Source organism: Carassius auratus, chromosome 25, assembly GCF_003368295.1.
Source record: "Carassius auratus strain Wakin chromosome 25, ASM336829v1, whole genome shotgun sequence".
In the NCBI taxonomy this organism is placed as follows: Eukaryota; Metazoa; Chordata; class Actinopteri; order Cypriniformes; family Cyprinidae; genus Carassius; species Carassius auratus.
The window spans coordinates 13,478,547-13,506,091 of NC_039267.1; the positions used below are offsets into that span (position 1 = coordinate 13,478,547).

At 37.2% G+C, this 27,545-nt stretch overlaps 3 protein-coding genes across 4 annotated transcripts; 2 read left to right on the forward strand and 1 right to left on the reverse strand.

The window, feature by feature from the left end:
- The first annotated feature begins 9,078 nt into the window (after positions 1-9,078).
- Positions 9,079-15,579, forward strand: LOC113043412 (dnaJ homolog subfamily A member 4-like). The gene is made up of 8 exons (XM_026202770.1): positions 9,079-11,298; positions 11,630-11,776; positions 12,902-13,076; positions 13,170-13,274; positions 13,352-13,579; positions 13,659-13,889; positions 13,986-14,086; positions 14,818-15,579. The coding sequence occupies exons 1-8, from the start codon at positions 11,113-11,115 to the stop codon at positions 15,031-15,033; spliced, it is 1,389 nt and encodes a 462-aa protein (XP_026058555.1). The 5' UTR covers positions 9,079-11,112; the 3' UTR covers positions 15,034-15,579.
- Positions 15,580-16,248: 669 nt separating this feature from the next.
- Positions 16,249-17,905, reverse strand: LOC113043415 (40S ribosomal protein S27-like). Its single transcript, XM_026202774.1, has 4 exons — positions 17,747-17,905; positions 16,724-16,832; positions 16,534-16,644; positions 16,249-16,434 (listed from the first exon to the last, which is right to left on the reverse strand). Exons 1-4 carry the CDS (start codon positions 17,750-17,752, stop codon positions 16,406-16,408), a joined length of 255 nt encoding a protein of 84 aa, XP_026058559.1. The 5' UTR covers positions 17,753-17,905; the 3' UTR covers positions 16,249-16,405.
- Positions 17,906-18,137: 232 nt separating this feature from the next.
- Positions 18,138-27,428, forward strand: LOC113043414 (ras-related protein Rab-8B-like). Of its 2 annotated transcripts, none has more exons than XM_026202772.1 (8): positions 18,138-18,274; positions 18,968-19,239; positions 22,220-22,280; positions 23,667-23,727; positions 23,817-23,894; positions 24,136-24,225; positions 24,500-24,616; positions 25,521-27,428. In XM_026202772.1, exons 2-8 carry the CDS (start codon positions 19,116-19,118, stop codon positions 25,611-25,613), a joined length of 624 nt encoding a protein of 207 aa, XP_026058557.1. In that variant the 5' UTR covers positions 18,138-18,274; positions 18,968-19,115; the 3' UTR covers positions 25,614-27,428. The 2 variants fall into 2 exon arrangements, with proteins under 2 accessions (XP_026058557.1, XP_026058558.1); XM_026202773.1 differs by having other exon boundaries at positions 18,161-18,179.
- Positions 27,429-27,545: the final 117 nt, after the last annotated feature.

Sequence of the window (27,545 nt, forward strand, 5' to 3'; positions counted from 1 at the left end):
ATGATTAGTCCTCGAGTGCTTTTTTTTCATAAATTTGTGATACACTGAGAAAGTCCAGTTGGAGCAGAAGTGAAGGGATCTTTGTGTTTGAGATCAGCATTCACTGATATTATCTGAAATGTGAGCTCTAACAGTGTCCATCAACTTCGTCAAGTGTCAACAACAGTTCCGTGTTGAAGCTCACTTCACGTTCATAGTCAAAGCAAAGGGCTAGTGCACAGTTATTGCCCGAAAGAGATTGAGCGGAGCCTCCAAGAAACGCTGGTATCCGAGATCTGTGTCAGAAGTCTGTTGAGAGTGAAGTCTTTCTTTCTCTTCCTCATATGAATCTTTTGTGTCATGTGCTCCACCAGGTTGAAGCTTGTGTTGTGTTCAGATCTAGCAGGTGAGTCAGCGCACAAAGTCGAGTTGAGTTCAGGCAGCTTTAACACTGATCTGTTGCACACACCTGAGCATTTGAGCACAACACAACACAGGGGTTGGGCTTCAGAAATCTCGGGCTTGGAAGGGGACGGGCCCCAGACTTTTGATCTGAAGAACGAGAGTCTGATTGCTGCTGTGAGCTGTAGAATAATTCAGATGAACATGAAGGCGGGACGCTGGACTCTGATCCTGCTACAGTTGAGCAAAACACCAGTGTTTGAGCACATGAACCAAAGACTGAGGAATAGAGAGAAAGACTTCACTATAAACAGACTTCAGTGCACTTTCACTCAGACACTTCAGACATGTTGATGTTCATATAGTACAGTGTCTTCCGAAAGTATTCATACCCCTTCATTTTTTAATGTTTTGTTATGTTGCTGCCTTTTATTAACCTGCTTTAATTGACTTTTTCCCCCACATTAATCTACACTCCATAAACCATAATGACAAAAACAGAATTGTCACAACTTCATAAATGTATTAAAATAAAAAAATAAAAAATAAAACAAATTGAGTGCAGCGTTAGTTCAGTCAGGCCACGGAGGCATAGGCTGCGACCAGCTGATGCGGCTTGAGAGGGGGCGGGCTTCATAAATCTCGTCTTGGGAGGGGCGGGGCTTCCTAAATCTCGGTTTGGGAGGGGCGGGGCTTTTGGGGTGGGGCTTCAGAAAGCTCGGTCTTGGGAGGGGGTGGAGCTTTAGACTGGGTATAAGTTCGGCTCCGGAGATGAATAAAAATGGACTTGACATGAGAGAGTCAGACGGAGCTACAAACTTTCTGTAGCTGTTAAAGGGGCAGGACAAAGCAAAGCCGCACTCCAGACATTATAAACCAAGAGTTTACACAAGCTCAGCTGTTCAGCTATAACTCTGAGAACTTTTTTGTTAAAGAAGCTGCACTATAGAGACTATGAACTCCTTCACAGTGAACTTGAATGCTCAAATCTGTGTTACTATCATGTCAACACCTGATCATGTGAGGGAAGCCGAGCTGCCTGCTGCAAATGAGCGGAGCATAAGAGCGACCTTACAGCGAGTGTTTCTACACGCTTCTACCCTTTGCACTTCTCTCCTGTCAATAGCCTTTTCTTTATTTCTTTTAAGCAGTCTTTATGACAGATATTTACAAACTGATGACAGGAGAGACGCTGAGCTTTCTGCCACAAATCAGTGGAACATGAGCTCGATCTGTGAACATGTGTTTCTACACGCTTGTACATCGCTGCTGGATCACATCATACAAATGCTCTTCTAAACATCACAATACAGAGATTTCTGACAGAGAAGAGCTGGAGAACTCAATCAGCATCTACTCATCCGTCTATGAAACACAGTTGAACTAACGGCTGTTTTCTGGAAGACAGAGAATCTATCAGCCTTCAAATCACTGAAACTTTGACCCTACAATCACCGGTTTATCTTCAAGAGGAGGAGCGTAAAATCTGAGCAGCTGATGAACTGAAGCTGCTGCTCATTGTGTCTCGTCGCCGCTGTCATTCATCCAGCATTGTGTCTCTCCTACATCGGATCTGATTTATAGTCGGTGCAGCACAAGGACTCTATGAGCTCTAGAAACAGTGACATTGTTGATGGACACAAGCAGAGATTGAGTCTGTGCTTCAGCTTCTGGACTTACATTCATCACAGATCATCAAGATAGTTGTTCTTCACTGTTTTGTGACTCTTCAGTACTGATGATGACCAAGATATTTTCTGTGTAAATCTATCAAATCATACTATAAGAATGATTGAATAAAAATAACATTTTGTGAAAGTTATTGTATGTTTAAAACTTATTTTCTGTTTCTTCCTAAACATAATATGATGATGTCTACTATTAAACACTCAAGATCCACATTTTTCTCAAGGATGTTCTTCCACCATTAAAGGCAGATTAATTTCTTGTCAATACTGATATAATACAGAGAAACAAAAACGTTCATTTTTTTAATAGTAAATAAACCTTTTTTATTATATAACAAATATTAAAATAGATTACGTTTATTTAAAAAAAAAGCTGAAAGTGAAAATGTACAAGCACACTCTTGAATCAGAACATTTGACAAAATGTAATTTGGTAGCTTTTTCAGCTAATTATGACAATAAATACACCGTTCAAAATGAAGACAGAGACTCTTTGACTGTTTCTGGCTGTCAGTCTTTGTGTATCATGTTTATTGTTGTCATAATGAACTGCACCCGTGATCATTCTGCTGGGATATCTATGTGCACTTGAGAGGAAAAGGACTTCAGATGTAACTGGTTAAAAATAATTCAAGATGACTCTCAAATAATTGAAGTTAGTACAAAATAACTTAACAGATAACCTTTGAATTACAGATGTTGAATAACACAGACCACATCTTTGTCCATGAAATCCACTGGTTACTCCTCAAGCATTCATTAAAACCTGTGATCCTCAGAGAAAGTTCATTCAGAGCACAAGGAGAGACAAATTATTGCTCGGAGAGCGGCAGATCAGTAGGCTTGAACAGTTATTGATAAACAAGTCCGTTAACATGTCTGTCCGTTGAGTCCATCATTAGAGTTCGATTCCAGAGTTTATGAAGTCTGAACTCGATATTTGACAGTCAAGAGGAATCCCAATCTTTCGATCAGAAGAAGGAGAGTCTGACTTCTGTAGTGAGCTGTAGCTTAATTCAGATGAACATGTGCATGATCATGATTAGTCCTCGAGTGCTTTTTTTTCATAAATTTGTGATACACTGAGAAAGTCCAGTCGGAGCAGAAGTGAAGGGATCTTTGTGTTTGAGATCGGCATTCACTGATATTATCTGAAATGTGAGCTCTAACAGTGTCCGTCAACTTGGTCAAGTGTCAACAACAGTTCCGTGTTGAAGCTCACTTCACGTTCATAGTCAAAGCAAAGGGCTAGTGCACAGTTATTGCCAGAAAGAGATTGAGCGGAGCCTCCAAGAAACGCTGGTATCCGAGATCTGTGTCAGAAGTCTGTTGAGAGTGAAGTCTTTCTTTCTCTTCCTCATATGAATCTTTTGTGTCATGTGCTCCAGCAGGTTGAAGCTTGTGTTGTGTTCAGATCTAGCAGGTGAGTCAGCGCACAAAGTCGAGTTGAGTTCAGGCAGCTTTAACACTGATCTGTTGCACACACCTGAGCATTTGAGCACAACACAACACAGGGGTTGGGCTTCAGAAATCTCGGGCTTGGAAGGGGACGGGCCCCAGACTTTTGATCTGAAGAACGAGAGTCTGATTGCTGCTGTGAGCTGTAGAATAATTCAGATGAACATGAAGGCGGGACGCTGGACTCTGATCCTGCTACAGTTGAGCAAAACACCAGTGTTTGAGCACATGAACCAAAGACTGAGGAATAGAGAGAAAGACTTCACTATAAACAGACTTCAGTGCACTTTCACTCAGACACTTCAGACATGTTGATGTTCATATAATACAGTGTCTTCCGAAAGTATTCATACCCCTTCATTTTTTAATGTTTTGTTATGTTGCTGCCTTTTATTAACCTGCTTTAATTGACTTTTTCCCCCACATTAATCTACACTCCATAAACCATAATGACAAAAACAGAATTGTCACAACTTCATAAATGTATTAAAATAAAAAAATAAAAAATAAAACAAATTGAGTGCAGCGTTAGTTCAGTCAGGCCACGGAGGCATAAGCTGCGACCAGCTGATGCGGCTTGAGAGGGGGCGGGCTTCATAAATCTCGTCTTGGGAGGGGCGGGGCTTCCAAAATCTCGGTTTGGGAGGGGCGGGGCTTTTGGGGTGGGGCTTCAGAAATCTCGGTCTTGGGAGGGGGTGGAGCTTTAGACTGGGTATAAGTTTGGCTCCGGAGATGAATAAAAATGGACTTGACATGAGAGAGTCAGACGGAGCTACAAACTTTCTGTAGCTGTTAAAGGGGCAGGACAAAGCAAAGCCGCACTCCAGACATTATAAACCAAGAGTTTACACAAGCTCGGCTGTTCAGCAATAACTCTGAGAACTTTTTTGTTAAAGAAGCTGCACTATAGAGACTATGAACTCCTTCACAGTGAACTTGAATGCTCAAATCTGTGTTACTATCATGTCAACACCTGATCATGTGAGGGAAGCCGAGCTGCCTGCTGCAAATGAGCGGAGCATAAGAGCGACCTTACAGCGAGTGTTTCTACACGCTTCTACCCTTTGCACTTCTCTCCTGTCAATAGCCTTTTCTTTATTTCTTTTAAGCAGTTTTTATGCAAAATATTTTCAAACTGATGACAGGAGAGACGCTGAGCTTTCTGCCACAAATCAGTGGAACATGAGCTCGATCTGTGAACATGTGTTTCTACACGCTTGTACATCGCTGCTGGATCACATCATACAAATGCTCTTCTAAACATCACAATACAGAGATTTCTGACAGAGAAGAGCTGGAGAACTCAATCAGCATCTACTCATCCGTCTATGAAACACAGTTGAACTAACGGCTGTTTTCTGGAAGACAGAGAATCTATCAGCCTTCAAATCACTGAAACTTTGACCCTACAATCACCGGTTTATCTTCAAGAGGAGGAGCGTAAAATCTGAGCAGCTGATGAACTGAAGCTGCTGCTCATTGTGTCTCGTCGCCGCTGTCATTCATCCAGCATTGTGTCTCTCCTACATCGGATCTGATTTATAGTCGGTGCAGCACAAGGACTCTATGAGCTCTAGAAACAGTGACATTGTTGATGGACACAAGCAGAGATTGAGTCTGTGCTTCAGCTTCTGGACTTACATTCATCACAGATCATCAAGATAGTTGTTCTTCACTGTTTTGTGACTCTTCAGTACTGATGATGACCAAGATATTTTCTGTGTAAATCTGTCAAATGCTCCTGTAAGAATGATTCAATAAAAATAACATTTTGTGAAAGTTATTGTATGTTTAAAACTTATTTTCTGTTTCTTACTAAACATAAAATGATGATGTCTACTATTACACACTCAAGAACTTAATTTTTCTCAAGGATGTTCTTCCACCATTAAAGGCAGATTAATTTCTTGTCAATACTGATATAATACAGAGAAACAAAAACGTTCATTTGTTACTAGTAAATATACCTTTTTTTATTATATAACAAATATTAAAATAGATTAAGAAAAAGCTGAAAGTGAAAATGTACAAGCACACTCTTGAATCAGAACATTTGACAAAATGTAATTTGGTAGCTTTTTCAGCTAATTATGACAATAAATACACCGTTCAAAATGAAGACAGAGACTCTTTGACTGTTTCTGGCTGTCAGTCTTTGTGTATCATGTTTATTGTTGTCATAATGAACTGCACCCGTGATCATTCTGCTGGGATATCTATGTGCACTTGAGAGGAAAAGGACTTCAGATGTAACTGGTTAAAAATAATTCAAGATGACTCTCAAATAATTGAAGTTAGTACAAAATAACTTAACAGATAACCTTTGAATTACAGATGTTGAATAACACAGACCACATCTTTGTCCATGAAATCCACTGGTTACTCCTCAAGCGTTCATTAAAACCTGTGATCCTCAGAGAAAGTTCATTCAGAGCACAAGGAGAGACAAATTATTGCTCGGAGAGCGGCAGATCAGTAGGCCTGAACAATTATTGATAAACAAGTCCGTTAACATGTCTGTCCGTTGAGTCCATCATTAGAGTTCGATTCCAGAGTTTATGAAGTTTGAACTCGATATTTGACAGTCAAGAGGAATCCCAATCTTTCGATCAGAAGAAGGAGAGTCTGACTTCTGTAGTGAGCTGTAGCTTAATTCAGATGAACATGTGCATGATCATGGTTAGTCCTCAAGTGCTTTTTTTTCATAAATTTGTGATACACTGAGAAAGTCCAGTCGGAGCAGAAGTGAAGGGATCTTTGTGTTTGAGATCGGCATTCACTGATATTATCTGAAATGTGAGCTCTAACAGTGTCCATCAACTTCGTCGAGTGTCAACAACAGTTCCGTGTTGAAGCTCACTTCACGTTCATAGTCAAAGCAAAGGGCTAGTGCACAGTTATTTCCAGAAAGAGATTGAGCGGAGCCTCCAAGAAACGCTGGTATCCGAGATCTGTGTCAGAAGTCTGTTGAGAGTGAAGTCTTTCTTTCTCTTCCTCATATGAATCTATTGTGTCATGTGCTCCAGCAGGTTGAAGCTTGTATGCATCTGAGCACAACACAACACAGGGGTGGAGCTTCAGAAATATCTGCGTGGAAGGGGGTGGGGCTTCGGAAATCTCAGGCTTGGAAGGGGGTGGAGCTTTAGATTCGAAGAACTTCTGTGTCATGTGCTCCAGCAGGTTGAAGCTTGTATCGTGTTCAGATGTAGCAGGTGAGTCAGCGCACAAAGTTGAGTTGAGTTCAGTTTCCGAAGCTCGCTCATGTTCACAGCGGGGCCATCGGGGGTCAGAATTCGGCAGCTTTGGTACTGACTGGTGTACACAACTGATTTTGTGTGCTGACTCACCTGCTGCATCTGAGCACAACACAATACAGGGGTGGGGCTTCAGAAGTCTCGGCTTGGAAGGGGTGGAGCTTCAGAAGTCTCGGCTTGGAAGGGATGGGGCTTCAAAAATCTTGGTCTTGGGAGTGGGTGGGGCTTCAGAAATCTCGGTCTTGGGAGGGGGTGGGGCTTCATAAATCTCGCTTGGAAGGGGGTGGAGCTTCATAAATCTCGGCTTGGAAGGGGGTGGGGCTTTAGAAATCTCGGATTGGAAGGGGGTGGAGCTTCATAAATCTCGGCTTGCAAAGGGGTGGGGCTTCAGCAATCTCGGCTTGGAAGGGGTGGGGCTTGAGAAATCTCGGTCTTGGAAGGGGGTGGGGCCTAGAAAAATCTCGGCTTGGAAGGGGGTGGGCTTCAGAAATCTCGGTCTTGGCAGGGGGTGGGGCTTTAAACTAGTTATAAGTTTAGCTCCGGAGATGAATAAAACTGGACTTGACATGAGAGAGTCAGGTGGAGCTACAAACTTTCTGTAGCTGTTAAAGGGGCAGGACAAAGCAAAGCCGCACTCCAGACATTATAAACCAAGAGTTTACACAAGCTCAGCTGTTCAGCTATAACTCTGAGAACTTTTTTGTTAAAGAAACTGCACTATAGAGACTATGAACTCCTTCACAGTGAACTTGAATGCTCAAATCTTTGTTACTATCAGTGCACTTTCACTCAGACACTTCAGACATGTTGATGTTCATATAGTACAGAGTCTTGCAAAAGTATTCATACCCCTTCATTTTCTTATGTTTTGTTATGTTGCTGCCTTTTATTATCCTGCTTTAATTGACTTTTTCCCAAACATTAATCTACACTCCATAAACCATCATGACAAAGCAAAAACAGAATTGTCACAACTGCATAAATTTATTCAAATAAAAAAATAATTAATAAAACAAATCGAGCGCAGCATTAGTTCAGTCAGGCCATGGAGGCATAGGCTGCGACCAGCTGATGCGGTCAGCTGTCAAATCGCTCCAATCACTACCACTCACTTATTAGACTCAGGACTTGCAACCCTCCCTTCCTCCCCATTATAAGCATGAGCATATTACCATACACCTTCTGGTTCTCTTCTTCTTTGTTTCAGATCAGCTAGATAGCTGGCATGGACCTTACTGCTGAGAGACATTCATCTTCATAACCAAGCTACAGGATAGACGTCCCGCTGCCCCATCTACACGATTACCACTGTTCGCTTTTAAAGACATTAATTGTCTTAATTGTCATTTATTTCCAAGCTGATGGTTCCGGGGGTTAATGTGTGCTTCCTGTCCGAACTGAAATAAGTACATTGCACTAAATATTAGCTAAATATTTAGGTTAAGCACCTTTACAGCCTCAATATTTTGGTGCATTGAGTGTTTCTTCTACTCTGATGAGTCCCTCAGTAACTGCTGCTGTAAAACAGCCACAAAGCATCAAACTAAGTTCAAATTCTTAGTGTGTTTTTATGTGTCTTCGCTGAAGAGAAGATTGAGTTTGGCCACATTGCAATAAAGCCCAGATCGGTGGAGTGTTGGAATGATGTTTGTCCTTCTGTATATTTCTCCTATCTCCACACATGATGCTGGAGCTCAACTAGAGTGACCATCAGGATCTTGGTCAACACACTAACAAAGCCCTTCTCCATCAATTGCTTAGTTTGGCCAGGAGGCCAGCTCTATGAAGAGTCCTGGTTGTTTTAAACTTCTTCATGCACTACATGCTTCTGTGAACCTTCAATGAAGCAGAATACTTGTCTGAACTCTTCCACGGAAGTGTGGCTAGACGCAAACCTGTTTCTGAGCTCTACAGGCAGTTATTTTGACCTCAGAGCTTGGTTTTTGCTCTGATATGCATTATGATCTGTTAGACCTTTTATTAAGACATGTTTGCCTTTCCAAATCATGCCCATTCAATTGAATATGCCACAGGTTAACTTCACTCGAAGTGTAGTAACATCTATAAGCAAAATGAATACTCCTGAGCTAAGTTTCAACTGTCCCAGATAAGGGTATGAATACTTATGCAATGGAATCTTTTAAGTGATTTTAGTAAATATACCTTTTTTATTTTATAACAAATATTAAAATAGATTACATTTATTTTAAAAAGCTGACAGTAAAAATGTATAAGCACACTCTTAAATCAGATTTGACAAAATGTAATTTGGTAGCCTTTTCAGCTAATTATGACAATAAATACACAGTTCAAAATGAGGACAGACTCTTTGACTTTTTCTGGCTGTCAGTCTTTGTGTATCATGTTTATTGTTGTCATAATGAACTGCACCGGTGATCATTCTCATGGGATATGTGCACTCTAACACAAATCAGTGGAACATGAGCTCGATCTGTGAACATGTATTTCTACACGCTTGTACATCGCTGCTGGATCACATCATACAAATGCTCTTCTAAACATCACAATACAGAGATTTCTGACAGAGAAGAGCTGGAGAACTCAATCAGGATCTACTCATCCGTCTATGAAACACAGTTGAACTGACGGCTGTTTTCTGGAAGACAGAGAATCTACCATCCTTAAAATCACTGAAACTTTGACCCTACAAATTTAATTATGTGATTCTTTTAACAAAACCAATAAAATAATGTTACACCACTATTGTTGATGGTGTTTATTTCTAATAAACTGATTGCCAAAACAGTTTTGTGAATTTCTTAAAAATAAAAATAAAAAAGGAAGATGAAATAGCCCTAATCCTCATTCAGATTCATATTTCTGTTGCTTGCAATAAAATGAACAATAACTACAATAAAATATGAATAAACTGTGTCGTTACAGCTAATTGCCTTGGTAACCGTTTCATTTAGTTTAATGTACTAACATTAAATTTAATTAAACTAAACCAAGCAAATAAAAAAATAACAAATAACACAATTGTAAATAACATGCCTCATCTTCGTTTAGCCTGCTGAAAAGTTTACTTTGTTACAGAGCGACCTCTGCTGCGCAATTGGCTAATAGATTTTTGCAATGACATTTTCCATTAGTTAAAAGCAAGAATGATGCTCCCGTTAATACCAGTAAAGCTGCTTTTAAAACGATCTGTAATGTTTTGTTTAAAGCGCTATATAATTAAATCTGAATAGACACATGTGGGATCTAGATTTACTTTGCTTTAGTAATGACTTGCTACGTTTTAAATATGATACACGTGCTATAACATTCTTTTCTTTCCATTAATTTAGCAGTATTTGCACATGCATCTTACATTTTTTTTTTTTTTAAATCTACTTTGCATGTTACTGTAAATTAAAACATCATGCAAACCCATTCTAACGTACACAAAGTTAGGTAGGACTTTAATGCATAATTGCTTTTATACCAACAACATCTCATGATTTCACTTTGCTTAAGTAATAACTTCCTACGTTCTATATCTGATACACGTGCAATAACTGTCTTTTTTGCATTCATTTTGCAGTATTTGCACATGCAACTTACATTTCTTTACAAAAAGTATCTCTCTCTCTCTCTCTCTCTCTCTCTCACTCTCTCTCTCTCTCTATATATATATATTTGCATGTCACTGTAAATTAAAACATCATGCAAACCCATTCTAACATACATAACGTTAGGTAAGACTTTAATTCGTATAAGCTTGGATACCAACATCTCGTGATACCAAGCTGCATGCCCTTCTTCCATCCCATCATCCCGTCTATTCTTCGCATGGAAGGTTCCAGCGCCGGAGCTCGAGAAGAAATAAATTAAACTTGAGTTGACACATGTTGGATCTAGACTTAATTTGCTTTAGTAATGACTTGATACGTTCTATATCTGATACACGTGCTATAACTTTATTTTCTTTTTTTCTATTTGCACATGCATCTTACATTTCTACTCTATTTGCATGTTACGGTAAATTAAAACACCATGCAAACCCATTCTAACATACACAAAGTTAGGTAGTAGCCTACTTTAATTCATAATTGCTTGGATGCCAACATCTTACTTTGCTTTAGTAATAACTTGCTACGTTCTATATCTGATACAGTGCTATAGCTGTCTTTATTTTCTTTCTTTCTTTTTGCGTAAATTTTTCAGTATTTGCACATGCAACTTACATTTCTTGAAAAAAAAAAAAAACTACTTTGCATATCACTGTAAATTAAAACATCATGCAAACCCATTCTAACATACATAACGTTAGGTATGACTTTAATTCATAATTGTTTGGATACCAACATCTGTTGATACCATTCTGCATGCCCTTCTCCCGTCTATTGTTCTCGTGGAAGGTTCCGGCGCCGGAGCTCGAGAAGGTTCTGGAGCACCGCGGTTTATATAAGAGCGACAGCGCGCGCTGCGCTCAGCAGCAGTACAACAGTCACACAAGCAGAGAGACGAACTCAGCGACACAGCGCGCCGGCTTTAACTCTTCCTTTATTCCTGTGAGTATCCTCACACTCATAACGTACACGAATACAACCACGAAGATTTATTTGAGGTGTTCTCTCTAGAGCCATTCATTAGTGTAAAGGACAGTTTGAGTACCACGTTAGCTTTCAAGTAATAACAGTCCGTTGTAATTAAAGTGACCGCGTCTATTAACCTTCTCTAATATTGTTTTATGCGACCTTCTCTAAAATTGTTTTATGCGACCTTCTCTAATATTGTTTTATGTAACACATATATGTTTAGTGGCATTATTAAACACTGTATTTAGCTTTAATGTCTTTTAACTGTCCTAGGCATGACTGTTGATATGTTGTGTTTCTGTAGCTGATTCTGTCAAAGATGGTTCGAGAAACCGGCTTCTACGATCTGCTCGGCGTCAGTCCCAAAGCCTCGCTGGACGAGATCAAGAAGGCATATCGGAAACTGGCGCTGAAATATCACCCGGACAAAAACCCGAACGAGGGCGAGAAAGTAAGCGGAGGCTGTGTCATGTTTCACGTCGACTTCTAAATACAGCGACAGAAACACGAGGAACTCTCTGGAAGTGTCCTGAACACTCCTGCGAGATGCGTTTCTAAACACGGCTTTGAGACCCATCCACATATATGGATGCAAATAGTTCATGATTTGCATTTGTTTTATTATTAGATTTTTTATTAACGTTTTTATTATTTTGAATGAAGCGGTAAACGGTGCAGAATCCATTGACAGTAATGGAAGAAGATAAAACAAAACAATTGAATTGAAGTATTTTGTTTAATGATTATATTTTATCTTATTTCATGTTGTTGCACTGTAGTATAGGGACCGATTCTCACTATTTACTAGTTTCTCATTAGCATGTCAATTATGAACACATTGGCTGTTTACTAGTAATTATAAAGCACATATCTTTCACATTTCAGGGTTTCTCAGCAGTGGAAGTCATCAGTTGGGATAATTTGAAATTGTCAAATTGACCGTCCCTCCCATAGACACTGCATTAGAAACACCCTCACTTTAGAGTTAACTAGTCATTGCTTTTTTTGTTTTTATTTTGTAATTTGATGCAAAGGTGATATAATGCAAAGTATAGTGTTTTACATGTACATGCATATGCATTTAAAAAAAATCTAAATATAAAAAAAACTAAAGGATTTACGATGCTGATGAATGTTAAACGCGTATATTCAGTCTTGTGAAAAAAAAAATAACATCTATAATATTATAGAAACTTCATTTTCAGGAAAGTTGCTTTGCAACAATTTGAATCATAAAAAGCACTATACAAATAAAATTGAATTGAATTTCATAACACTTGCATAACACAGGCAGCAAAATAGGAGATTAATTACAGCAAAAGTTGTAGTTTACCTTAAAATAAAGTGTGACCATGTTGTCTTACTTAGATATTTGTTGGGATTTTAGAGAAGGAGACATAAATAAAAACAATGGCGAACAAAATTACAAACAATCAAATATATGAATAAATAAAAATATTAAGTAAAAAATTAAGCAATTTAAAAGATAGTATATAACAGTACAGGATAATAGACTCGTGATGGGAAGTGGGTTTATGCATGCATTATTAAAATGAATCTCTTTCCTTCCCTCCAGTTTAAACTAATATCACAAGCCTACGAGGTCCTGTCCGATCCCAAAAAGAGGGATTTGTATGACCAAGGAGGCGAACAAGCCATAAAGGAGGGAGGCATGGCAGGAGGAGAATCTCCCATGGACATTTTCAACATGTTCTTCGGCGGCGGAGGCAGAATGCAGAGAGAAAGGAGAGGTATTTAGTCTTAAATACAGTTTATGCACTTTAATGTTTCAAATCCTGGTGGTTGGTAGCTAATACGGCGTGCTATCTGTTTTCTTTATTCAGGTAAGAATGTGGTTCACCAGCTGGGAGTCACACTGGAGGAATTATACAATGGCTCGACAAGAAAACTTGGCCTTCAGAAGAACGTGATCTGTGAGAAATGTGAAGGTAAGAAGGTTGCAAGAGTTCCTTTAACGGGAAAATTGTTCTAATAATATTGTAATCCAAAATGATCTGTCTTGCAGGTTATGGAGGCAAAAAAGGCACAATTGAAAAATGCTCAACTTGCAAAGGAAGAGGGGTTCAGGTCCAGGTGCAACAGATCGGACCGGGAATGATCCAGCAGATCCAGAGCATGTGCTCCGACTGCCAAGGACAGGGAGAGAGGTTCAACTCCAAAGACCGCTGCAAGAACTGCAATGGACACAAAGTAGAGCGCAAGAAGAAGATTCTTGAAGTCCATATCGACAAAGGTAGAAGAACATGACGTTTGCTGAATTCCAGGCGCTTCTGTAATCTAATGAAGTATACTAATAATGGTCTTTATCACAGGTATGAAGGACGGCCAGAAGATCACATTCAGCGGAGAAGGAGATCAAGAGCCTGGACTGGAGCCTGGTGATGTTATAATCGTACTGGATTTGAAAGATCACCCCGTCTTCCAAAGACAAGAAGACAACCTGATGATGAAGATGAAGATCAAGCTGGTGGAGGCGCTCTGTGGGTTCAAAAAGACGATCTGCACGCTAGATAACCGATCGTTGCTCATTCACTCACCTCCAGGTATGTCCTATATGCTATTTATACGTGCGTAATATTCAAGTGATATTTCATTTGATATTTAGGACATCAGATTTCATTCTTCTTTTTATTTTTTAGGTCAAGTAATAAAGCCTAATGATCTAAAATGTATTCATAATGAGGGCATGCCTGTGTACAGAGACCCTTATGAGAAAGGGCTTCTCATCATAAAGTTTGAGGTAAGTCAGTACTTAATTACATTACTAATAACATGTTTTATTATTTTTATTTCAGTAATTTCAGTTAGTGCTTGTTTTTTTTTGTCAATTTGCACCTTCAAGAAACAAACCATAAATCGATGGCCTACTGCCAAAAAAAGTAATTACTAATAATTAATTGAAATCATTGGGGGGGGGGGGGGGGGGGGTAGACAATTTATTCTTGATTTGTGATCATTAAAAATCTTACTATTATTATATTTTATTCTATTTCTTTCATTACTATTTGGACTTAAGTTAAACATTAAATATACTTTTAAAAAACATTACATATACATTTAATTAGCTCTAAATTAATTAGACAATCTATTATACTGAAAAGAACGTAAAAAGAAATGTGTGATTATCATTATATTTATATATAAACATATATATATATATATATATATATATATATTAGCATCTTTTAGGAACAAAAATTTCTTGCGGCTAAAAAACCCATTTCTAATTAAATAAAGTTATTTAATATAATTAAATTTTCATCTCTTATTTTTATTTTTGAGTATTTTGCTTGGAATCCTCTATGAGAAAAACAAATAGCTTACAGCCAAATCACATTGGAGAAATTTTTTTTAGTAAATAATAAATAATGGAGGATAAAAAAAGAAAATCACGTGTGAAAGCAAACAGTGACTGAATTATAATTTGTGCTGGGAGCATCACATCTTACTGAAGCCTTTCTGTTCTCTCAGATCGAGTTCCCAGATAAACACTGGCTACCTGAGCACATGCTGCCTGACCTGGAGAGGCTACTTCCTGTCAGAGAACATATCATGATGTCAGATGATATGGAGGAGGTGGACCTGTGTGAAGTAGACTATGAAAGACAGGAGAGAAACCGCAGCGGTGAAGCCTACGATGAAGACGAAGGGCCCAGGCATGGTGGCGTCCAGTGCCAGACTCAGTAAACGTCATGGAGAAGAAACACTGGAGCAGTCCTCGTGTCGCTGCACATGTAAACTCAATATTAGGCTGGTTTAATGTAGTTCGTGCAGAGCTATACGTACAGCAAGAGTTTCCTCACCAAGCCTTACGAAACGGACCACTTTCTTTCATTGCAATTGTTCTTTCTGAAGCGTCCTAGGAGGAACCAGGAGTGTTTGGCAAAAAACACCAGAAATGAGTATTAACGGACATTCAATTAAAGCAACTATTTTGGATAAAAATGTCATTTACAAATGGTATTTAATAGTGACGGAAATGTGCATGTAAACTATTATTTATGTTCGAGTATGTTGACTTTTGTATGTTATTCTATAGATGTGCTTTGGTCAAGAGCGGGGGACGCATTTTTCTGCCAGTTGAAAATCTGTATTTGTATATTTTCTAAGAATGAGACACACCATATATTTAATGTGTTGTTTCTTTCTTTTCACAAATCAAACATTTCATTAAAATTCCTCCTTAAATATACTGTACATAATTGCAACTGAATAAAATCAATCTCAAAGATCTTTCCAATGTAAAAGTCTGTTTATAGTATTCTAGCTAATTTTATATTGTACACAAACCCTCTCATACGATTTATAGCCTAGGGTCGGTGAGATAATTATAAAGTTTTACAAGAAAATACACAGGGATACATCAAATTGATCAAAAGTGATATTAAGAACAGGAAAAAAAAATCCACTTAAAGTGTTTTTTGAACCCTCTATTTAAAAAAAACAACAATGAAAAATAGCTTCCACAAAAATATTAATCGGGAACTGTTTTTTTTTTTTTTTTTGTATGTATAATATGAATAAAAAGTAAACTCAGAATGATTTCTGAAGGATCTTGTGACTGAAGACTCGAGTATTTGATACTTAAAATTCCATTTTACATCCCAGGAATAAATTATATTATTAAACAATTTAAAATATAACAATTTTATTGTAAATTATAATAATATTTCACTAGATGTCTATATTTTTAATCAAATAAACAGCCTTGCTGAGCACTAACAGAATTAAAATATCCTTGTTATCCTCTAAAGTTTGAATGATAATGTTGATGGTTTCTTAACTACAAAATATAGATGTTAAAGATTACATAAGATGAAATCATGGAGCATTGCATGAGCTGAGAAATGAAATGCACTGACTGTTCTGGAAATGTTTGAATTCAGTTGGAGGATGCAGCTGTATCATGCAGAAGAAACTTTATTCAGAAGCACTGAACTGATAGCACGGTAGAAAGAACCTGCCATGCACCATTCATTATCACATTATTCAAGATCATTCATTGTAATCAATGAAAAGTAAGGCATTAAGAAGATGCACCACACCTTCTTCATCCTCCTCAGTGTTGCTTTCTTCTGAAAGAACAACCTATTTGAAAAAAAGAAAAGAAGTAGCTTAAGATACTGTATCAATTATTTTGATTTATAGACAGGCTGGATGTTATACAATCACTCAGCAAACACACACCTTCGGTCAGCCTTGCTTTTCCTCCTGTGGGCTGGCAGAGCACTGTTGAACACCCAACACACAACACAACCGTCTGCGCATGACTGAACACAGTCGTGATCTTATAACAACCTGCATAAAGAGAAGCAGAAAAGATTACATTTCCTACAAGTGATAAGACAAACAAATGGTTCTTCTAAAGATCTCAAACCTGGGCACTTCACATCCATGAAGTACGAGTTGGGACTCTGCACAAGCCTTTTCTTCTTATGCTGCCTTCTCTCAAAATCAAAGGACGGGTTCAACAGATCTTTGGCCAGCTGGCAAAAATATAGTTAAAATATTATTCTTATATATATATATATATATATATATATATATATATATATATATATATATATATATATATATAAATAAATAAATAAATAAATAAATAATGTAAACATTTACATTTTCAATACTTTTAGTTAGAATTTAAATATTTACACAATTATATATATATATATACAAAGCAGCAGCAGAATATATAATATATATAAAAATATATTAATATTTAAAATTACACAAACACACAAACATATACATATATATATATATACATATACTGAAAATATTGACATTTTCAATTTGAGTTTTTGACATTTCAAATATTTACATAAAATCACATTTAAACATTTACGTAATAAATGTATGTCAATTATATTTCATTCACACACCCCATAAATGTTACTAATACACACACACACACACACACTCTCTCTCTCTCTCTCTCTCTCTCTCTCTCTATCTCCAACAATATGACAGTCATTTTACTCTCTTAGCTATAAAATCTACAATCTAGGCAACACAACATTTATGAAGGCACTACCGTAATATCATTACAAACTGACACTGTGTTTCTTTGCACACGAAAACAACTGTTCAACAGCCATATTGATCACTCCCATCACTGTCAGTCTGAAAACTATAAAACCTTACTTTTAAAAAGACAAATAAGACATGAATCTTGTCCAGCCTCGCGTTTTACTCGGTGCCCTGAAACAGTTTAAACATGTCTCGTGTCAAGTGAAACATTAGGCCCTCTCTGAACCTGCGCAGCGCCACGTGAAATCACAAACTTTCCAATGTTTACCGCACGGTTAAAACAATCAACAACCGGAATAACAGACGACAGAGCATATATGAACAGCTGTCAAATGCGAGAATCGTTGTCTAGTTGAGCACACGCACTTACAGGCATTGTCGGGAGCTGCTGATAATCGCATTCGTGGCTCTGCTGCTTTGAGTGTTTTTCCTCGAGTCTCTAGATGACTGCAAGAGTTGCCAAGTTCAGCTTCATAAAGCACATCTGAAGAGACATGCCCAGGCATGCTCCACAATAAAACACGCCTTTATACATTAGACCCTATAAAACCTGACAACATTACAGGGATTTCCCGAATATTACATCAGCTCGACAATAAGTGATAGCGAAATGATGCTATCGGTCACCTTATAGGCTATATCTCAACAAAGAACACTGACGGAAATCAGCTCTGGGACATGATGTGATGATTATATTAATAATAATAATAATAATAATAATAATAAGAAGAAGAAGAAGAAGAAGCTGTACAATTACAATTTTGTAATTTAAAAGAAAGAAAGAAAGAAAGAAAGTCAACCTTGTGGGTGAATTGTTCCCGTATTGGCAACCTTGATAGTCATAGTGGGGCACCTACTGTTTTTTATTAGCAGCCATCCACACGGGATGCATTTCGTGGTGAATTTTTTATTTATTTATTTATTTTTGCGTTATTATGTATTCTTATTCGAATGCAGTGCAATATTTGAGTAACCCTGTACCTACTATTTAAATTCAGCTGGCAGATCTTGTGACTTCGCCCCCTAACGGTTGTTCAATGGCAGCACCATTAGCATTATTTTCAGTTCTGGACAGTTAATGTACAAGAACTGTTATCGAATATATGAAGCACATGATCCATTTGTTGTGTTAATTATTATTGATTCATGAGTTGTTTATATTTGGAAATTGGAATTTCTACGTCTTAATAGTATTAACAAAAAATTTAAATGCAATAGTTAAAGAAAGGGTATGAAAAGATCAAATACATAAAAGCTTTATAATAATTTAATTATTTTTATTTAAACAGTAAAAAGTAATTATTATAAATGTGCCTTTAAAAAAATAAAAACACTTACTGGTCTGCATCTCGAGACAAAACAAAGACACTTTTATTTCGTTGAAACATCTAAGACTTACATTTTAGTCTGGGACAAGGTTTAAGCCTTGTCTGTGAAACCGGGGGTTAAGACAAAATTATTTATTCTTAGTGTTACGTATCAAATCAATGTATCAGTATAACATATTTAAATATGTTTTAAGAGTCTACACTAGAATAATTCTTTTAAAACCTTTTTTTCTTTCTTTCCGTATCACTGACTGTCCTCCTAGAAACTACACTGACCAATCACGCAGCAAGCACGCGCTGACGTCACACCACGAGGCTCCGCCCTTGCCAAAGACGCATGACTTGTCTGTCAGTGCCTCGAACAAGGGAGACTGTACACTGTCAGTCAATAAGGAAACACCGGCTCGGTAAATGGCGAAGACCTACGATTACCTCTTCAAACTCTTGCTAATAGGAGACAGTGGAGTGGGAAAAACATGTCTGCTGTTCAGATTCAGCGAGGACGCGTTTAACACCACCTTCATCTCCACAATCGGTCAGTTCACCGGTGATCTGGGTTGAAGGTATTGGACTGTGTCCCGTTATGTGCAGGACAGTAGTGCTCAGATGCAGTAAATCTGTTCTAATTCAGTTTCTAGGGGCATTTGTATTGATAAAGTACGTTTAAAAACCACCTGTGTTTTTTAAAAATCAATAATGTGATTATGTGTAAAACTAAAACATCTGGATTCATTTACAAATGCATAGGCCTTTGAGTACATACAACTGTTAAGCTTGTTATTGACAAATACTTATTACACATACACACACACGCACTTTATTTGTTTAAATTAGTAAATCTGTATCTGTTTTAATATAAAACTAGTATTAATTAGTATTAGTATTAATATATAGACATCTATATCTAGACATCTATCTATATTTGCCTTTATATATATATATATATATATATATATATATATAGATAGATAGATAGATAGATAGATAGATATGAGTTAGGTAGTCTGCTCTGGAAACAATGCCGTCAGCTCTGTAAAGGTGTGAGAGTCATATTTTGCTGACCAGAGCTGTATCTACTTTTATCCTGTGAAACCCGTTCACTAGTGGCCTTACAAGCTCATACAGGAGACTACACAAGGGAAACATAAATGGTGTATTGAGTTATATGTATTCATTTTGTGTTCACGCTGGTGGACTCAAGCCACTCAGTACATTGCTGATAGATGTTTTGTTGTAGACCTTTTTAGAAAAATTCTGGTTCCAAATGGGGCTTTTCAAAGCAGAAAAGAACCATTCTGGGTTCTTTAGTGAACAGTTCTTTAAAGAACCAATTTTTTTTAGTGTAAAGAAGATTTTAATAATGTAAAGAAATCTTTTACGATATAAAGTACTGTGAAGGTTTTTTTATGGAACCATGGAAGCTGATAAAGAACCTTTATTTTTATGAGTGTGCAGTATATGATTCAAATGACATCTACTTTTAAATAAAAAACAAGTATAAGTGTCAAAATTATATATTTTTAATATCTTAAAGAAGTACATTTATCTTGCGTTAAAGATTTTTAGACAGGATACTGCATGAGAAAATAATTTTGCAGTGTGTGTGTGTGAATGTTGCACAGTTGTCTTTCGCCTGCCTGCACAGAGAGTTTAGTCATTTCCTTTGTCAGTTTTTCCATCTGATTAAAACGTCACCAACGCCTTCTCTGCCTTTGTATGCAATGCTGTCTTGCAATAGGGTCTCTGAGCCTTGACTTTCTTTCAGACTTTAGTTGTATTTGCAGCCTGTTTATCAGTTACAATCCCTGGTGAAAAGCAGCAGTTTTGCTGAAAGTGTTGATGTTGGGATGCTAGAATTCGTCACGGTCAGTCTGCATGAACAACATTTTGGTGACAACATCAGGACGGGGTGCTGGGGAAAGTACGGTTCCTTTGTGCGAGGTCATAGTAGACTTGACCATGAACAGAGGGCTGTACTGTTTGAATCCCCATCATGCTCTCGTGGTGTTCACTCAGCCCATCTCAGCATTCTTCCGCCAATGCAGCCGAGCATTTGACTGGCATCTGCCTTCTTGTGCCAGGACGTCCATGACCCCAGTTGTGGCCACTCTGCATTCTTCCCCGCACTCCTCTGAGCGTCCCACCTCCGCTTCCTGTGACAGCGTGTGTGTCTCTCAGGGTTGTAATATTGCTTAACAAAGTTGCTTTGGCTAGATAAGTGAATGTAAATGTCATAGCTATGTTTCTACCCACATATTTATATGCACATTTTGGGATATCGCATACAAAATCTGGATGGAAACGCCAAGATGCACATAAATGTTTAAAAATGTGCAATAAAAATGAATGCACTCAACTAAACCTGTTGAAAAAAATATATGTATAAAGGTATGTTTTGAAGAATGGCTGCTGGTTTGAGCTGGTCCTAAGCAACTGGCTCCTACTCAGGACCAGCTTAAACCAGTTCATGACCAGCTAAGAACCATCTTAAACCAGCTCAAACTAGCAGCCATGCTTCAAAATATACCTATCCAGCATATGCTGTTTTTTGTTGTTGTTTTTTTTTAACAGGGAAGTAGGATACATTTCTTATCCAGTATGAAAACATGTGATGGAAACACTTTAACCAAATAAATTCCATTGTGCACATCAAAAAAGACGTGACTTTGCGAAGGGACATCATACCTGGATCTCATTGATGGATTTCACTGCGAAGCATCTGAAATGATAGTTTTGTCATTCTACAATGCTTAGTATAGTCAAAGTGCTTTGTTATAATTAACTCCCAGAACTGCGTTTCCAAACATCAGGCTCCGAAAATAAGATAACATGACCGCGTTTCGTCTGCATGCTATGAAGCTTGTAATTTTTTTGTATACAAACATAATTATATATACAGTGCCTACTCCTACTGAAGCAAATTAAAAATGTCTTTGTGATATTTCGCGCAAGTTAATCAGGAAGTGATGGTTTTGTTCTTTTCAACTCACTGGAAGGAAACGGTGCTTTATTTGCAAATGTTTTATGCAACATTCCAATTGTCCTAAATATTTCTACAGGGTTTTAAAAAAATGCTGGGTAGCTAGTGTTTTGTAAGCGTTTGGCCAATCAGTGGACCTTTATTTATCTCTTTGATTTCTCTTTGAGTTTCTACTGAATGCCACATTTTGCATCATCTGAATCCTCCATCTTGATTGATTTATTGATTGGAAATCGCTCATCTCTCAACACCATCAATAGGCTTGAGATGTCATATATACAGAGCAACCTAAAATGTTGAGTTTGTTGTTGCGTGGCACACAGCATTTGTGTGAAGCAACCTGGAATACAGAAAAAAAAGCAATTTTCCACCAACCAGCAGGGCAAAAGATGTCTAGAGGAGCAGCTTAACCCCAGGAACTGGAAACAAGTCATTATATCTTCACCACTGCCGTGCAACATTGATTGTACCATTGATTCCGTGTGGTGCCAGTCACTGAAGATCTGACGATGTTTCTCTTTTTCTCTGTTGCCAGGAATTGATTTCAAAATCAGAACTGTTGAGCTGAATGGGAAGAAAATCAAGCTGCAGATATGGTGAGGCGTTTGTCTGTCATGAGTATGCAGCGATATGTCCTGTTTTATTTGCGTCCCGTTATGTCATTTACACTTCATCTTCAGAGATATTTAAAGCTGTGTAAACTGTTGGTGTTTTATTCACATCTTAAAAAGACTGTCTGAATATAGAGAACTCAAGTTTTTGCCCTTAGGCAGAGTTTTGTTGCTTGTAAGTAGCTCTGAAGCTATTAAGCTATTGTAGGCTTCTAATAAAAAGTTTAAAAAAAGACACACTTTTTAATAAAGCTGTGACTTAAAACATTTAAAATATATTAGCTTTGTAATAGCTAAATGTACTATTAAATAAGTCCAGTATATAATCAAGTACAGTGTAATCAAGTACTTAAGTAATTGTGTACTTTTTAAAGCACACCAAATAGTAATTAAATGAATGATTATAACTAAACGTATGTTAAAGTAAAACTTTTAATTTGACTTCATTACAGAGTAAACCTTTTGAAAGTGTGTTAAATTCACTTAAGTGGATTTTTATTTCAGGAAGATTATATTATCTCCAAGTAATATACTATATAAGTGCACATTCAGTACGGTTAAGTGCAGTTTCTTTCCCATCTAAACTACACCTTGCCTGTGATTAGCAAAAACAATGCTGATATATCAGTTAGAACTCCTAAACACAGACACCTGGTGAAAACATCCATTTAATTTTTTTTTTAATATGTCAAATAGATGATAATATGTAACTATAAATGGACAAATACGTAAGTAATTTATCATTCTGGATTCCCATTAGCTTGCAAGTTTAACAGTTAGCAGTGAAGCTTTGTGTAGCTCCTCAATTCAACTGCTAGCATACCAGTAACCTGCTATCATAGCATTTCACAAGCCCATTAGTTTGCTAGTTTAGCATACCACTAGCCTTTAAGTCAAATTTAGAAATTTAGCCACTTAGACAAAGCTTAGCATACTTTAACGACACATATACACAAGTTACTAGACTACACTGGCTAACATGCTAATATAGCATATGGCTAGCCCATTAACCTGCGAACTCTTAATAGTCTTTGTTTGTTTATCTGTGAAGACTGATGAGTAAGAAGGAGATCACATTACACATTGTGGCTGGCCTTCCTGCTAACAGTCATAATGCGCACGCACCCTGTCCCGTTAGGTGACTAATGAAGGATGAGACGTGCAGATGATAGTGTCATGGACAGGCTGTACATCCGTACCGCTCTCTCTCTCTCTCTCTGTCTACAGGATGTTTATATTAAAAGCTTGCAGAGAGCAGGGTGGGATTCACTGTAAACGAATGTGAAGTGTTGAGCCAGAGCAGGGTGACCGAGCAAGGAAGGAAGAAGGATGCATATACTTTTTGTGTGTGACTGTCTGTTTGTTTTACAGGGACACAGCAGGACAGGAAAGATTTAGGACGATCACCACGGCGTACTACAGAGGCGCTATGGTAAACACCACTGGCTACTACTCATGTATATGTGAAAGTGAGGATCATTGAAGATGGATGTTTCATATTTCCGCTTGCTGTGTTTTCAGGGCATTATGTTGGTATATGACATCACCAGTGAAAAGTCATTTGAGAACATTAAAAACTGGATCCGTAACATTGAGGAGGTAATACTGAAGAGGGATGTATTCACATATTGATTTGTGTTGTGTTTATATTTACATTATAAAACAGATTCGGTCCTGGTTTCTGATTACTGGTTACTACATGGCTGATCAGTCATATTAGGGGGCCATTGTATAATAGGATTGTTACCCACTCTATAAGTTTATATGACATATAATTAATTTGATACGTTTGTTAGAGAATTTAACTTGAAGGGCTGAACTTCTCAATTATTAATTTCAGCATGCATCGTCTGACGTAGAGAAGATGATCCTCGGAAACAAATGTGACATGAACGACAGGAGACAGGTGTCCAAAGAGAGAGGAGAGAAAGTGAGGCCTCTACTTAGAGTTTTCTGTACAAATAATAAATAATTAAAAAAGTAATTTAAATAAATATTTTAAAATAAGAATAACAAATAAAATGCCTTAATGTCATTCTTGTAACACTAGCTTTTTATTATAGATATAGTAATTTGAATCAGATATTCAGTATTTTGAGCGATACTGGAGCAGATTTTAATGATATATTTAGTATTTTTATGAAATATTTTATCTAGTAGTTTTTGTTTTGTTTCTTGTTAATAACTTTTTTTTTTTTTTCCAGTTGGCAATTGATTACGGGATCAAGTTTTTGGAAACAAGTGCAAAAACCAGCGTAAATGTCGAAGAGGCCTTTTTCACCCTTGCTAGAGACATTATGGCTCGACTTAGCAGAAAAATGGTGAGTGTTTCTTGAAGTTTTTTGTAAAACTGGCATTAAAAAAAAAGGAATAGTATTTTTCTAGTTAGAATTTATAATTATTTGTACAAAGGATTTATATATATATATATGGGTAAAAAAAATAAAAAAAACCGACATTATTTTATAACTGGTTATAACATTGTTTTATGATTGTACTTAGTTTGATTAAATGGAAACCCATTTCAGCCACTAAATAAAAATATTAAAAAGGGAATGGTGAATTTTTAAATCAAAATTTAAATCAAAAATCGCTCAAGTGGTTCTTTGATGTCATACACCGATCAGTCTGTGCAGCACCACTTCAAAGCCAACGCGACTATGGCCAGTGGTTCAACACGCCAAAGGGTTCACCCAGTTGGTTCAAAACGTGGATTAAGAAATGAAATGGCGCTGTGGGTTGCTCCGGTTTGAACAATTCTGATTTGTCTTTATCTTCTGGTTTGGCAAAATTGAACAAAACAGACAACATTGTGTCTAAAATAACACAATATTAACTTCTTAATGAACTGTTGTATGAGTATCACATTTGAACTTAGCCTACAGCTTGTGTGATCTTTCTTAAATATGTAATGTAAATATGAGACAAAATTTCAAAGGGGGCATTTGCCCTATATCTTGAATGTTAGGGATATTTTCTAGGCTCCATAATGCAGTAAGTTGTTGACCTGCCTCATATTGGTCATCAATCGACTGTATGAAATGGCAGATGATCCACATAGGTCTGGGACGGGGCAAGTGCGTTAAATGCGTTAATCATTTTAACGCATTATTTTCTCCATAATTAATTAATATAATTAACGTGTTAAATTAACAACCCTAATATATATGTATATATATGTTTAACAAAGCCAAATTAAAATGTTTCTATCTTTCTGTTGACTAGAATGAAGGTGGTCAAGGAGATCGTGGAGGGCCGGTGAAGATCTCAGAGAAGCGCTCGAAAAAGCACAGCATCTTTAAGTGTGCTCTTCTGTAACACTTTTACGGCAAGTGTATACAGTACGTTCACTCGCTGTGTGTCTGCAGCAGCCAGAAATGCTCTGCTGGTATAAGATATCACACGAGCACCTGCAAAGAGCTGGACTATCAGGCTTAAGAACAGATGAAGGTTCTTCTTTCCAAGCCCTTAAAGTCAAGATGGAACAGAGGAACGATGCAGTTTTGAGAGATTTAGTCAGTTCACTCAGTGGTAGAGTCACAATGGGAAACGTTTCCATTGTTGTGTGGTGATAATCGTGATGATTGTGTCAAAAGATGATGGATCAAATACAAATGTTTTTTTTTTTGTGTGTGTTATTGTAAAATATTCTTATATGGACACAGCACGTGCTGTCTTAAAACATTTGCTGCTGAAGGCTTAGATGTATCATGTACAGTATTTCTGAATTAGTCAGTGAATCTGCCTTGTTGTAATATGTGTCTTTTATACAGTATACACACTGTGTTCTTGCACTGGTTAAAAAAATTTAATAGAGAAAATCTGTAAAAGGCCATTTTTATGACCCCAGTGGGTTAAAAGCACTTGTGTTTTCAATGAGCCCTCCTCACAGGCACGTCCATGTATAGCACAGACGGACATCCATCCATCTGCAGGAAGGTTTCAAAGAACGAACATGATTGCTGTAGAGCAAGATGGGTGAAGGAACATCTTCAGGTCCGGTATCAAAGGGAACACGTCTTACTTGCCAAAATCACAGTCACCCATAGAAGATGTGTGTCCTGACAAAGCTAAACCTGTGAAATTGTTCCTGTGTTGTACTGTAGAAGTATAGCGTATATATTCTAATTCAGTCTAGCACTTATTTGTGACAATTTGTGACCTTTTTTGAATATGAAAATGATCATTAACTATTTAATTAGCATTTAAATTGATGTTTTAATTTGAAAACAGTCTGCTTGGCCATGTGAAATCAAGTATAGAGACTAGCGTCTTGTGTCAGTGCTACAGTATGTTTTGTATTTTGTAAAACAGGATAGCCACTAACGCATGTTTATAAAAACTTATTAACGAAAACTGACCTTTCCTATTCCAACTTGATATTTTTAATTTGAGCTCTTTTTCATTTTTTATTCAATGACATCCAGTGCATACGGTTACATACTCAATGTACAAGCAACCATTATTTACTGTTTACAATCTTTCACCATAGGCTCTTAAAAGAAACACACTGTTGCCAAAAAGTGGTATTTTGTGCTTTTAAAAATTTTATTTTATTTAATTCTTTGCTTGTAATGTGATTGTCTAGTTGTTTTAGTCAAAGATTGCAGGGTGAATGCAACTGGTTAATTCAGCATGCGTGAGACATTTTCGGTCTACTGTTTAAACTGCACTAATAGTTGTATCAGAAGAAGTAGCATAGATTACAGCAATAAAACGTCCCCATTTGGGAATTGTCTCCTCTGACTACTTGTGCTGATGTTGGGGACCTTAATGCCTTGTTACTGGATCTACTGTATTAATCTGAGTTGGACTGTTTGAATCTTCAAAATACATTTTTGGCGATTGTCATTTCACTTTGACAAATGTAGCATACCATGACCACCGATATTCAGATGGGACCATTGCTATGCATGTATTTTCTTTCATATTTGTGATTGTATGACCGAAGTTTTAAGAGGTGACACTGTGTAATTGGACTATATAATGCGACCTGTTTGCTGAAAATCTACAGTATGCTTATTTAAACGTTGAAACCTTAACAAAGAAAATGTGAACAAGAATTTGAAGTGTGGTTTTATTAACTGTAGACTTTTATACTACATATAACCAAAGTAAATACTGTATAAACTTGTCTTCAGCCTAATTTTTTTTATCTTGTGTAAAGTTCTTCTTTTTTCCCGCAGTTCATCATCCAGAACAGCAGATGGTGCTATAACACAGTCTTATTCCCACAATAAACAGAATGCA

Bases quoted from the DNA above. Each gene is read 5' to 3' on its own strand.
- LOC113043412 (XM_026202770.1), top strand. From the start codon at position 11,113: ATGCCCTTCTCCCGTCTATTGTTCTCGTGGAAGGTTCCGGCGCCGGAG. The intron at 11,777-12,901 runs GTAAGCGGAGGC...CCTTCCCTCCAG, and splicing joins ACCCGAACGAGGGCGAGAAA to TTTAAACTAATATCACAAGC. The intron at 13,580-13,658 runs GTAGAAGAACAT...TCTTTATCACAG, and splicing joins TGAAGTCCATATCGACAAAG to GTATGAAGGACGGCCAGAAG.
- LOC113043415 (XM_026202774.1), bottom strand. The intron at 16,645-16,723 runs GTTTGAGATCTT...CTCTTTATGCAG, and splicing joins CATGGATGTGAAGTGCCCAG to GTTGTTATAAGATCACGACT. The intron at 16,435-16,533 runs GTGTGTGTTTGC...TTTTTCAAATAG, and splicing joins AAAAGCAAGGCTGACCGAAG to GTTGTTCTTTCAGAAGAAAG.
- LOC113043414 (XM_026202772.1), top strand. From the start codon at position 19,116: ATGGCGAAGACCTACGATTACCTCTTCAAACTCTTGCTAATAGGAGAC. The intron at 22,281-23,666 runs GTGAGGCGTTTG...TTTGTTTTACAG, and splicing joins AAAATCAAGCTGCAGATATG to GGACACAGCAGGACAGGAAA. The intron at 24,617-25,520 runs GTGAGTGTTTCT...TCTGTTGACTAG, and splicing joins CTCGACTTAGCAGAAAAATG to AATGAAGGTGGTCAAGGAGA.